General features: G+C 33.8%; 2 protein-coding genes across 3 annotated transcripts; both read left to right on the top strand.

Annotated features, from left to right (window-relative positions):
- Nucleotides 1-4,323: 4,323 nt before the first annotated feature.
- UPF3 (Smg-4/UPF3 family protein) lies at nucleotides 4,324-10,150 on the top strand. 2 transcript variants are annotated; one of them, XM_078315766.1, is made up of 13 exons: nucleotides 4,327-4,691; nucleotides 5,728-5,834; nucleotides 6,059-6,154; nucleotides 6,259-6,357; nucleotides 6,464-6,543; nucleotides 6,764-6,880; nucleotides 7,282-7,402; nucleotides 7,632-7,729; nucleotides 8,036-8,357; nucleotides 8,554-8,649; nucleotides 8,731-8,852; nucleotides 8,934-9,004; nucleotides 9,593-10,150. In XM_078315766.1, the coding sequence occupies exons 1-12, from the start codon at nucleotides 4,552-4,554 to the stop codon at nucleotides 8,970-8,972; spliced, it is 1,437 nt and encodes a 478-aa protein (XP_078171892.1). In that variant the 5' UTR covers nucleotides 4,327-4,551; the 3' UTR covers nucleotides 8,973-9,004; nucleotides 9,593-10,150. The 2 variants fall into 2 exon arrangements, with proteins under 2 accessions (XP_078171893.1, XP_078171892.1); XM_078315767.1 differs by lacking the exon at nucleotides 8,554-8,649 and having other exon boundaries at nucleotides 4,324-4,691.
- Nucleotides 10,151-10,617: 467 nt separating this feature from the next.
- Nucleotides 10,618-11,542, top strand: LOC144566351 (transcription initiation factor TFIID subunit 8-like). Its single transcript, XM_078316365.1, has one exon. It carries the CDS (start codon nucleotides 10,723-10,725, stop codon nucleotides 11,407-11,409), a length of 687 nt encoding a protein of 228 aa, XP_078172491.1. The 5' UTR covers nucleotides 10,618-10,722; the 3' UTR covers nucleotides 11,410-11,542.
- The last annotated feature ends 1,584 nt before the right edge of the window (nucleotides 11,543-13,126 follow it).

Raw genomic sequence — 13,126 nt, 5'->3', positions numbered from 1 at the left:
GTAGACGTACAACGATCGGTATTTTGTTTAGTCAAAAGCCTAAGAGATTATTCAAGAATTATTCATATACTTATTTTAAAATGCATTTACTATTTATTGTGTTTGTTTGCCTATCTCCGAGCAAATGGTATATGTCGACAATAATCAAATAATTCAATTATTCTCTAAAAAAAAGAAGAAGTTGATATCATTGAGACAATCTAACTATATTTCCTTGTGTATATTTGAATAAAATAAATTATTAAGAATCAAGGCCAAGTCCTTAATTAGTATTATCTTTAGACTTGTGATATCTAACTGACAAATCAAATCAAAGTTATAAAGAGTTACGACATCACTACATAAATACATCAAATGTCTTATTTTTTGGCATACACTTTAAACAAGAAAAAAAACTCTTCACAAAACTATTTAAATAAAAAATATTAAGATCTCTAAAAAAAAAAGGATCGCCCGTGCCAGGGGCTGTCTAGTCCCCAGTGGATCGCCCTTGGCCCGGGTGGTCTGTTAGGAGGTGTGGGTTGCCCGTGAGCCAGGCGGTCGGGGAAGATTTGAAAAAAAAAATCCAATACAGAGACATTTTTTTTTAAGGGTATTAATAAAAATGACCGAAATTATATTAAGATCTCTCTAAAAAAAAAAAAAAAAAAAGAGGACCGCCCGGATCCCAGGCGGTCTGCAAGGAGGAGTGGGCCACCCGTGGGTCCAACGGTCGTGACAGTTTTAAAAAAAAAATCTAATGAAGAAACAATTTAATTTTTTTTTTAGAGTATTAATAAAAATGGCCGACTTTTGTTCAAATAGAAAATAGTACAAAGTGCATGTTCACATATGCAGAAATTAAAAAAAAAAAACAAAAACAAAAGTACATACTAGCAACATATTAGCTGACTGAAAGTCTTCTGCCCTGCCCATATTAGCTGACTGGTGGGCCACGTGGTTTTCTTTCTGCTTGGAGATAAAGTCTGACTGGACTATGCAGATTAGCTGGCTATGTCTGGTGAGTACGTGGCACCCAGATCCGAGGCCAGCCAAGAAACAACACCCGCGTTCACATTTTTGAAGCCTATTTCTACTTGCAGTAGTGTTTGCATTTATTGCGCCTATGTTCATATTGATAGGAGTGTTCACACTTAATCTATCATTAGTTTCATACTAGTTGAATAATACCAGAAGCTGTGAAGCCGCTGAATAGAAACTGAAGCTGGCAACAGACAACATCTCTCCCGTTGATTAGATGAATTGTCATCATAGAGACGTTCATCTAAACAGTGAGAAGATCACAGTAAAAGGACGAAGATAAAAAAAAGAAAAGAACAGAAAAGCAGAGAAACAGAGAAAAAAGCGTACAAATGAGAGAGAATATATGAGAAGAGAGACGGGAAAAGGAGGGATTAGATATCACTATCGTCATTATAAAATATTAATCAAAACAAATACATAATTTACATCGAATAAAAGAAAACAAACTACCGGTAACGGAGAAGCAGCGGCCAAATCTGAACTCTTGGCGTAATTGTTCCGCTCTCTCTTCAATTATAGTATTGAAAAAAAAATTCAAAAGTGAAAATGAAAAAAATTGAAAACGACAAGAAGGACATGCAAAAGTGAAAATGAATGTGGGGGATCACCTTCACTTTGTGACTTTTAGGGGTGTCAATGGTACCTTTTTAGCCGTTTATCCGACCCGTATCGTATTCGATAAGGCGGGTATGGGTAAGGTTTTTTTTTTTCGTTAGTTTATTGGGTATAGGTATGGGTAAGAATTTTTTTTCGTTAAATAAATGGGTAAGGGTATGGGTAATGACTATTTCGTACCCGTTACCCTATAGGGTAATTATAAAATCCAAATATATATTCAATTCAATTTTCAACCCACTTAAATGTATATTTAATTCAATTTCCAACCCACTTAAATGTATATTCGTGTTTTTGAATTTTTATTCTTTATAAAAAATAATTTAGTTGGAATTGATTGCACATTTATTTTATTTTTTATTAGAAATGCAATTATATATGTGTTAAAATGAATGAGTTTTTGATGTTTAATTTGTAAAATATAATAAAACTAATTATCCATTATTCACCCGCTACCGTTTCGTTACCCGATAATATTAACGGGTAAGGGTAGGATAGGGTAAGATCAATTTTTAATGGGTATGGGTTGGGTATGGGTATGAAAATGTCTCCACCCGTACCGTACCCATTGACACCCCTAGTGACTTTGTGTTGACTTTTAAAGCAGCCGAACTTTGTTTCTATCGTCCCAATCAATTAAACAGTTAGTCCACTGTCATCTCAATTATGTAAATATTACCTGATAACCCATGCCTCTACATCTATAAAATGGGAATCCCACAAAAATATATACGATGGCATCGTAATAAGATTAAAAAAAAAAATTCACTCAAATTAATTTTTTTTTTCATGATGAACAGTAAAAATTACTTCAAAATTTTTGATTCCTATTTTCATTTCTATTCCTTAACAGGCCGCCGAACAGAACCTAAAAGTGCATCGTATAATATTTTCAATTACGCTTCACTAAGTACGATAGTTTTAATTTTTAAGTTTGTTCGGCAATGAACATTTCCATATAAATGAAAATATCAATTTGTTAATTCTCAAGTTACGAAAATCTATAAACAAATTTAGAACATATATGTTCAACAAAAACATGTATTTAAAAAAATGTTCAACAATTTTTTTTAAAATTAAAAGTTTGTAGAAGATATTACACTAATATCAAACTCTGTTAAGCATTTTGGTACTAAACACTATTCAAATTAACATAAATATACATATCAGATTCTCAAAAGTTTTAACGTGCATTAACACATCAATGAATGCATATATATATGAAAGAGTAAGGCTTGGGTGCTATACTGCTATGGATATCATAAGGTCATCCGTGCTACGGCCTCAAAATTCTATTGTATAACCTTCAAATTTTGATTTGAGTAGCTCAGTAAATTGGTTATATAATAAACTTGTAGAATACTAATTTTTACTATTTTTGAAAAAAAATTACCTTTTTTTATGATTTATGAAAAATGACAAAAAATAGCCTAAAATAAAAAAAAATTCTCAATATTTTAGGCTATTTTTTGTCATCTTTCATAAATCATAAAAAATAGTAAAAAAATTTCAAAAATAATAAAAATTAGTAATCTACAAGTTTATTATATAATTAATTTATTGAGCTACTTAAATCAAAGTTTGAAGATTATACGATAGGTTTTTGAGACCGTAGCACGGATGACCTTATGCTATTCATAGCAACCAAGCCTTACTCTATATGAAATATTGAATTGATCATACATTATGTAGTGATAAATTAGTGAATTGATTATATAGTGCAAAACGATAGATGAATTTATTTATTTAAAACTGTACAACATAAAAATATTAATCAAAGCATCTAAAAGTACAAAAAAGACACGAGTAACGTCAAAGCACATCACTTAAAATTATCATCACAAATAGAAAATAAAAGAATAATTAGCTTCAAAACTTGACATAATACATGCGTCGTAGATTTAAAAAAAAAAAAAAAACTATGGCCCTGTTTAATTTTAAATTTCACAAAATCTTACATAAGGAATTGAGAAAAAAAAAAAAAAAACCTTTTTCGGCAAAGAGAATAAAATGTGAATAAGACTGCGGAACACCAAATGAGGAGTTTTTTTTTTTTAAAACAAAAATTAATTTTAAATATTTTAACAAAATAAGCACCATTGATTTTATTTTTACAAAAAACAGCTTCACCAATCCGCAGGATTGATGGAGTTATTTACTATTGATTTTTGTAGTCAGATTGTATATATGAGCGATAAAATAGCTTCATTGATCAAACGGATTAATGAAGCAAACATCTATGTACCTCGTTTTTTTTGTAAAATCCAAATTAATAGTGCTTGTTTCGTTAAAAATATTAATTTTGATTATATTTTAAAAAAAATCCCAAATGAGTCAATGAGATTAATTTTTTTTATATTTTGGTTAACATAGATTTCCATAAATAATAGGATTATTACATACATGTTTAGTTTACGGTATAACCAACCATACGAATGATGCACCAGTCGGTTATTTTACCACAAACTCCACGACTAACACGACTTAAGTAGAAATATTTGAGTGAATTCATTTATCATTTCAACAAAATTCAAAATTTGATACAAAGAAATTATTATTTTGTAGATTCTAGAATCTAGATACCATAAAACTATAATATACTAGAAAATGGATGCTTCCAGTGAACTGTGAATGGAGATGGTAGAAATATAGAAAAATTTATGTCTCTTTCTTTGAACTCTATATAGCAAATCAATTTTCCCATCAAATATTTCTTTCTCCGTTTCTCTTCACCGATTTCCCCCAAATCGACGAACGAAACCCTAGATTATTTCCATAAACCCTAGCTCGGAAATCGCCAAACCCATGGGAGTGACCTAATTGCGTAGCTTCAATTTCCTCGTTCCGATTTAAACATAGAAATTGCAACTATCTAGAATTTTAGGTCTTCCGAGGTTTTTTGTTCCGAGACTAATGAAAGATCCACTTAACCGAACGAAAGTGGTGCTGAGGCACTTGCCTCCATCCTTGCCTCAACAAGCGATAATGGAACAGATCGATGCGCGGTTCTCTGGTCGCTACGATTGGGTTCAATTTCGTCAGGGCAAGAGCAGGTCCTCTCTCAATTCACCTTTTGTTTTAGTTTTGAGTAGGGAAAGTCAGTAGAGATAGGTTTATTCATCTCATGTTTGTTTCAGAAATTTCAGATAAATTTTGTTCTGTCTTGTATGCTATTTTTTGAACACTAGATAACCAATACGCGGGGTTTTGTTTCTTCGCTGGGATTCATTCAACTCATTTTGCAAAATTTAGGTTCAGGCCTGCCACATGCCCTTGTAATATAGCAAATTAGTTACCATCAAAGAATTAAACACCAGTTACCATTTTTTGATGGATATGACAACAATTACCCCAATTAGTTACCATGAAAAAATTAAACACCAGGAAGTAGTTAGTATTTACCACCCATCAATTGTTAATTTGAGGATGAAACTTAAGTCAGCCATTTGGTTCCTAACCTTGCCCCAGAAAAAAGGAAAAAAAAAAGAGCTTGTAGTTACCAAATGACAGCCTTTTTTTTTTACTCTGTATATATTCTGACCTTTGGTCATGTTTGGTTAAGTAAGAATGGGACTTACTCCACACTTAAGTTGCCAAACGAGTAGTAAAACAGGTAAGAGTAAGAACGAGTTATGGCAGACTAAGTTAATCCTCCTCTCCAGATGGATTAGTTTACTCCACTGTCAGAGATGGACATTCATTTCCTCATTTTTCTCTCCTCATTAGTCAATAGTTTAAGCCATGACTCAAGTAACAAGTTCCAGCCAAACAAGAATAACTCAAGTCACCTTAGCTTGGAAGCAGAACCAAACATGGCCTAAGGATTTGGCTTTAAAACCTTACTGTCTGGTTAAAGACAAGACACAGAAAGATTGATGACTTGAGTTCACATGGTAGCTAGAGGAGACTACTACTCTCTCCTTAATTTGACTTGGTTTTATATTAAGTTAGATAATTTGTGCATCATACCTGTACAAATTATAGTGCTTGGAATCTTCTAAAATCTTTTGAATACCAGATAGGTCCCTTATAATTTTTTTGCCAGTATACTTGGGTGTTTGTGTATTAACTAAAGTGAATCTGGTGCAGTGCTAAGCATCAGAGGTTTTCACGAGTTTATCTCAATTTTATGAGTTCAGAAGACGTGGTCATTTTTGCTGAGTTCTTCAATGGGCGCTCTTTTGTAAATGAGAAGGGTAAAACTTTTCATTCTTATTTTTTATTCATTGATATATACTGTGTAAAAATGTCATTATACTTTTGTATGACAAGGATTATCACATACACCAAGGTGAACCAATTGCTCCTCCCTATTGCAATGTATACAAGAAGTGATAGAACTTTTATTAGAATTTAACTTTTACTGTACTTCTTTACTTGCTATCATTTGTTGTAAAAGAGTACATAATACTTTTTTCAGGTGCTCATTTTAAGGCTGTAGTTGAGTATGCACCTTCGCAGCGCGTACCGAAAGCTTTGTCCAAGAAGGACGGACGAGAGGGAACCATTGACAAAGGTGTGAAATCACTTGAACATAATATCTATCCATATTTTCTCCCCTTTATCAACTTGCTTTTGATTTGCTGTCCTTGTTATTTTCCTACACAATAAACTAAGCAGATCCAGATTATATGCAATTTCTTGAGCAAGTTTCAAAGCCTGTTGAGAACCTTCCAAGCGCAGAGATCCAGCTTGAAAGGAAGGAGGCTGAAAAAGCTGGTCAGTCAAATTAAATTATTTGAACTTCTTTTTTGTACAACTGAAACAGTAGTTATGTTGACAATTTATTGATCCCCCTTTTTATATTTGAATGGTTCTTTTGTAGCTGCTGGAAAGGAGTCACCAATTGTGACACCTCTTATGGTTTTCATTCGTCAGAGAAGAGCAGCTAAGAATGGACCTCCTGTAAGTGTTTTAATTTTTTTATGCCCTGTATTAAGCACCTTTTCTTCTAAAGGTTCAGAGAGGGATACTGTCATAATTTTTTGCAATAAAATTAAAGGGCCTCTTTCGTACTTGCCTTTTAGCATGCATATGAGGGTAATTTCTTGGTTTTGTTAGTGGTTCAAAGAGTTTAAAGCATAGTACAGGAATAATTGTTTTATTTATTTATTTTGTTTTTCAGAGATCCTCAACTGGAAGTGGTAGAGCATCTTCTAGCAGAAAGTCAGGGTCAATTATTTCTTCAAGCCCTATGGCTTCATCAAAACGATCTGACAGGCGTAGAGTTTCTGGTTCTACAGTATGTAGCTTGTCTTCATTAATTTTTTTTTTTGTTGATTGTTATAGCATATTGAGCAACTGGTTTGTTCATATGGCTAATAAGTGGTAATGCATACTTAGTTAATCTATATGAGTTTTTCTTCTTACCCGAGGGACTAGTGATTTGATAGAAATGTGCACTAGTATAGATTTGTGTTTGTTCGCTACTGTTTCTAAGATTAACCTCAATTGTTTTTTTGTTCTTCATGTTTTGTTTACTTAATTTTCTTTTTTCTGTATTTGTAAATTGTTTGTCGATTTTTTATGGCTCTTACCCAAGAGACAAGTTATTTAATATACAGTGTGGATAACATAATGTTAATTTACATCACTGCTTATTTTTCTGAGCTAGAGATTAATGTTTTTCTTCTTCTCTTGCAGTACGTTGTAAAGGAAGGATCAAAAGAGAAACCTATGTACATTTTAGCTTCTAGAAGAGAGGATCAAACGAATAGGAACATCTCAGCTTCAAAAATTTCCGATGCACCTGGTAACGACAATGGTATGTCATCAATACTACTCTCTTGTATGCTGCTCAAGCCTCTAGGTCGGCTTGTACCCTAGTGTTATAATCACAAATGTAATGATATGCTAGTTATGATTTTTGATAATAAGAAATTTATAACAACAAAAGAAGACATTGGAAATGTCTCTGATTTTTGATAGTAAGAAAGTTATAACAACAAAAGAAGACTTTGAAAATGTCTCTGACAGTAAATTCTTTATTGTAGCAACATCAAGTGGTGCAATTGTTGGGTCATCTATGGTTGTTGGAGCTGGAAAAGGAAAAATTATTCTTATGAAATCAAAGGGGAAAGAAGCTCTGCAGGTATCTTATTTGTTTCTTCAATTCAAGGATTAATCCAGTGTTTTTACATATTACAGATTTTTTTTTCTCAAAACAATGCATAGATTTGAATACACACAGTTTGTTATGTATTTGTCTCATTGTCTTTGAATGCCTCTTGTTAGCTTTTTTTAATTAATAAATAAAAGAGCTAGCTTTCCGGCTACTTTGAAGAAAATAAAATGAAGTGATATATGAGGTCTGTGTTACTGTATTGGTGTTTTGCTGGTATATCTCGTATAAAGAACACGTTATTTTGTGAGCTCACAGAAGGGAACTTTTTCTTAGGACTCTGATATGTCAGCTCCACAAAAGAATATGGCACCAACACAATCCTCTCCAGTCCAAACCTCCAAGAATGAACCCAGTGGGAGAATCATAAGAGGTATTCTCAGTAACAGGGACCTGCGCTCACCACGTGGGGCTCACATTCGATCTGACAGTGATGATAGGATCTCCATGGATGACAGATATGGCATGACAAACACTTCAGGAGTGGAGAAAATAGAGAGGTCTAAACGTGGGGTCTGGGCCCCCCTTCGCTATTCTGACAGGTCGCAAAATATGTCTGACTCTGTGGATAGAGCTTCCCTTTCGTATCATGCACCTGGTAAAAAATATGCTTTCACTTGTTCAAATTTACCTCAGGAAATTTTCTGTTTGCATCTTTGTTTGATTACGTGTTCTAATATCTTGGTAACATAAGCTCTCAAGTGAGCAAAATTATTTACAAAACTAAAGAAACGAACTGTTAATGTTTATGGGACGTTGAGTACTGGACTGAATTTGAGTTTTTTTTTTATTAGGTCATGGAGAGAGGAAAGCCGACATAGTTAGCGGGAGAAGGGAGGAGATGAGGGGCCATGGTGGTAGTCGAGGCAATATTTCTTCAATGGAGAATGGTATTTTTTTTTATTTGAAATCTTTTTGTTGGTATTGATGAATTTTAGTCTGTTGTTTATTTTGTTCATATGACCTTTTAGGCTTACAGAGGCATGGCAACAGGCGTGGTCCACCCCGTGTCCCGAAAGAAGTAGAAAGTGCAATGGCTATCTCTGAAGGGAAGCATTCTAAGAGGGGGGCCTCAAGCTATAATGCTCATGAGGTCGGCCTTTGTTTATATGCTTGTTAGCTATTTCTGACGTGTTTGATTGGTATTGACTAACACATTGCACTGTGTATGCAGAGGCAGGTTTGGGTTCAGAAAACGGGCTCGGCATCGTGATTGTGTTTTTTTTTATCAGTGTTCGTATCAAGGTACTCGTTTATAGCATATGGCAATTTTTCTTGTGTGCACATTGAAGATTCTAATATCACGGGACACTATGATGTGTAAAATAGCATGCCTGCACTCCAAAATCTAGGAAATCATGTAACCTGCAGGAAACATGAAATGCATCCTATATATCTCCTTCTCCCACATGTATTCAAACTATCTCCTAACTACCACCTGCATTGTTAATCTTTGTATTAATTTTTGTATAGATGATGGAAAGGGGTAAATATTTTGGTTAGGTTTACTTCAATTCAGAAGGAGAGGCATAAGTGGTATAATATTATATTCTAGATGATACATGTAAATTACTGGAATACATTTAATACACGTAAACAGTATATCTTGTTTAAAAGGGGATACACGTAAACAATATTTTGGTTAGGTTTAATTGAATTCAGCGGTGAGGCATAAGTGGTATATATTATATTCTAGAGGATACATATAAATTACTGGAATACACGTAAACAATATTTCTTGTTTAACAGGGGATACACTTAAATTACTCTTTTAAATTTGAAATTTTGTAGGTTTAAAATAAATTTTTGTGATGGTATTTGTTACTTGTGCAGTGCCACGGGTGTTTGTGGAAATGTGGAAGGACAGTTTTGGTTTTTACAGCTCGTTCTCCCGTTAATCTCTCGGTATCCTATTACAATTGGCTTTCTGGATGGAATCAGTGCCATTTGGTTTCTTGGAAACCAAGGAATATCACTATCCTTTATTTTACAAATGCCATGCCAGCTGTAGCTGAGTGGCAATCCTATGGTACACAACTAGCATCACAGTGGCTATGTTCCTCGAAATATTTCAAAATTGATAAATTTTTGAGGGTGAATTTGAGAATTGAGATATGAAGTTAAAGGGCATCTATAGGGATTGGGAAGAGATGATGTAAATACCAAAGAAAAGGAGGGTCTAGCCTGCAAATGTTGCTAGCTTGTTTGTATAGGAAAGTTTGCAAAGAAGCTAAAAAAAATGATGAAGAGTTGTGAGAGCAAAAGCTGCTACTGTTGCTACCCTAATAATGTTCAAATTTGACTTGGTTTTCTAATGTAGTTTGCAAGCTCAAAATCTTATTCTTACAATTGTCAAAACACTGATTGAAATTTTAATTATATTTTGGTCAATGATGGTGGGGGAATGAGATTCTTACAATTGTCATGTTCTTAAAATTCTTGGAAAAAAAAGAGAGTACAACTTGCCATCCCGTGTTGGCATTTTCAATCGTTTCTTATAACTTGCTTGACAGCCCGAAGATGTATTCCACGCACGTAATGTATTGCTATCTGATCCCGTACAAATCCGAGCAAAATAAATTGGGAATGTATGGAATTTGATAGAAATAAAGCTTGTTATTTGGTATAAAACGGACGTAATAAAGGCAATTTTAGGCTAGCAATTTTGAAATGTAAATCGGGTGCAGAAAGAATAAGAGAAGTCGATGAAAGTTTTTGATCGTTAGCAGTTGGTAAAAAGCCCACAGGCCCATCTGTCCTAATCGATGCCTCCTATAGTCCTAACCTATAAACGGCTCTCCTTCTGACATACGGACCACATTGTCAGCTTCTCCCCTTCTATCCTATTTCATATTCATAAACATAGATCTGAGACGATTTATCGACGGTTGCACATATATCGATACCTCTTATAAATAAACCGTCCAAAACCCTTCTCAGAACCCAAAAACAACTCGCCATGAATGGGTTCTCCAGCGGGCCCTGACTTCTACGCCGCCATCTCCACCGTCTCCGTCGCGCAAATCTGTCGCTCCGTCGGGTACACCTCCGCCCAACCCTCCACGCTCCGCGCTTTATCCGACATCGCTGTGCGGTACCTCCTCTCCATCGGTCGCCTCTGCGCTGCCTCCGCCGCCTCTCACAACCGCACCGACTGTAACCTACTCGATCTTGTACTCTCTCTCGAGACGCTCTACTCAACCCGAGGGTTCTCTGGTGGGTCAGACCCGACCAGACCGTTGCTAGAGTGTGTTGTTCTAAAGGAGTTAATGGCGTTTGTTCGAATAGTGGATGAGATTCCTTTTGCTAAACCCATCATGAAAGAAAGAAAAATGAGTTCTTCCTCATCGTCGTCAAGGAGTTTCGCACTGATGGGGAAAAAGGTGACCATGGGGCATGTGCCTAGGTGGTTACCGTGCTTTCCAGATTCGCGGGAAGCACGGGAAAAGGAGGAGAAAGAAGAAGAGAATACAATAGTGGCAGGGGTGGTTAATGGCAGTTCGGAAAACGAGCAAAGATTGGGTTTTGGTTTTGATCGAGGTTTAAATTTGCTCGAGAAAAGAGAAAAAATTAGGTTTACAATTAAATTTGGTTCGGTATCTGCGAGGGGAAAGAGGAGGAGAAAGAATTGGGATTTGGCGGTTGATTGAATTTTTATGTCGATTTTAAGCTATTAAAATTTATTTTAGATGCATTAACGATAGAGTTTATGGCAATTTGTGCAATCAAACATTTTGGTTACGGAGGTTTGAATACTTCTTTTTGGCTGTTATCTCGGATTCTGATCTTGAAAAAAAAGAAAAATAGTGGTATTTTATCACCGATTTCATTGAAATCAAGAACCATAGCATATTTGACCTAGTACCTAAAATTGGTATCAAATCAAATATGACACGTCTGTACATCTGTTCAAAACATAAGCAAAAACAATAAAAAACAAAAACCAAAACAAATTGCTATGTCCACAACACAAGAAGGCAACAATAATATGCATAAAACTAAGTACTACAGATCTAATAAGTCTTCATCCTCGTCGTCGCCATACATTGGAGATGGGGGGTTGCCATCCCCAGAACCCTGCACCAGAAGGTCCAAAGCTTGGGTCGATTCTGGACTTCTGTCCACTTCCAACAGAAGGAGATCTGAAAAATCCTTAACATTAAATGACATTATAATATTTAATTTTAGGAAAGAATCATCACCTCTAGATTTACACCAAAATTGAGTTAAAGAAATAATCTTATTACTTATAACCTTAATAGAACAAGGGGTACTATCATTAAAACATAATCTATTTCGTTCTAACCAAATTATCCATATGACAGCCCCTCGTAATAATTCAACTAATAATTTATCCTTAAAAGGAATAGAAGCATCTATCAATCATAAATCTTCTAAAGTATAACAATTATAACTAAAGTTATTATGCTCGGCTATCCAGTTCCATATTAACCTAATGTAAGAACATTGAACAAAAAGATGTTCTCTACTCTCTATTTGATCACAAAAGACACATTTTGTATCGCCTTGCCAACCTTTATTTACTAAGTTAGTTTTAGTCAAAATCTTGTCTTTTCGGACAAGCCATAAAAATATTTTAATTTTTAATGGAATAAGGGATTTCCATATGGTGCTATAGGAAGAATTAGGCATTCCCACATATTCTAACCATTGATAAAATGAATGAACAGTAACTCAAATTCTGATCTTAAAACAAATACATTTTATTTAAAGTTTAGCTAGAGTTTCTGAAATTATTTGTGAAGTTCTTTTATCTTTTAAGAAAGATAAATTTTACTAGAGGTTATTACACTTTGTCATTTGTCACGAATTGATTATTTAAATTTAATTTGTCTATTTGTAGTCACTCAACTTTGTCATTTGTTTTAATCAAATCGCTCTATATTTTTTCGTCTAAAATACTAACGGAACATGTTCATTTTATTAGTATTTTGAATATATTTATTCTATTAGTATTTTAGACGAAATATGTTCATCCTGTTAGTTTTTTGGACTGAATGAGTATATTACATTATATTTTGAATGCAAAAGTATAAAATAACTTAATTGAAATAAATGATAAAGTTGAATGATTAGAAAAAAAAAAATCAAACTTGAATGACTAATTCGTGACAAATGATAAAATTTAGTGATCTCTAACGAAATTTATCCTATTTTTTATGTAAAGCTCTTGGATATTATTCATGAAGTTAATAAATAATCAAATGAGAAGGCTTTAAATAATTTGATTTTTTTGTGACTTTATTATAAATTTTAAAACTTTAATAATTTAAAATTTAAATTTAATTGTTAAAGTAAAAATAGTTAAATATAATCTATTTTATTCTTTCTATATATAAATAAAAG

The sequence above is a fragment of the Carex rostrata genome, chromosome 15 (genome assembly GCF_964058835.1).
Source record: "Carex rostrata chromosome 15, lpCarRost1.2, whole genome shotgun sequence".
Lineage (NCBI taxonomy): Eukaryota > Viridiplantae > Streptophyta > Magnoliopsida > Poales > Cyperaceae > Carex > Carex rostrata.
Note: the sequence above shows the minus strand (reverse complement) of the source record. Positions and strands in the feature narration are given on the sequence as shown.

Bases quoted from the DNA above. Each gene is read 5' to 3' on its own strand.
- UPF3 (XM_078315766.1), top strand. From the start codon at position 4,552: ATGAAAGATCCACTTAACCGAACGAAAGTGGTGCTGAGGCACTTGCCT. The intron at 7,730-8,035 runs GTATCTTATTTG...ACTTTTTCTTAG, and splicing joins AGGGGAAAGAAGCTCTGCAG to GACTCTGATATGTCAGCTCC. The intron at 8,650-8,730 runs GTATTTTTTTTT...ATGACCTTTTAG, and splicing joins TATTTCTTCAATGGAGAATG to GCTTACAGAGGCATGGCAAC.
- LOC144566351 (XM_078316365.1), top strand. From the start codon at position 10,723: ATGGGTTCTCCAGCGGGCCCTGACTTCTACGCCGCCATCTCCACCGTC.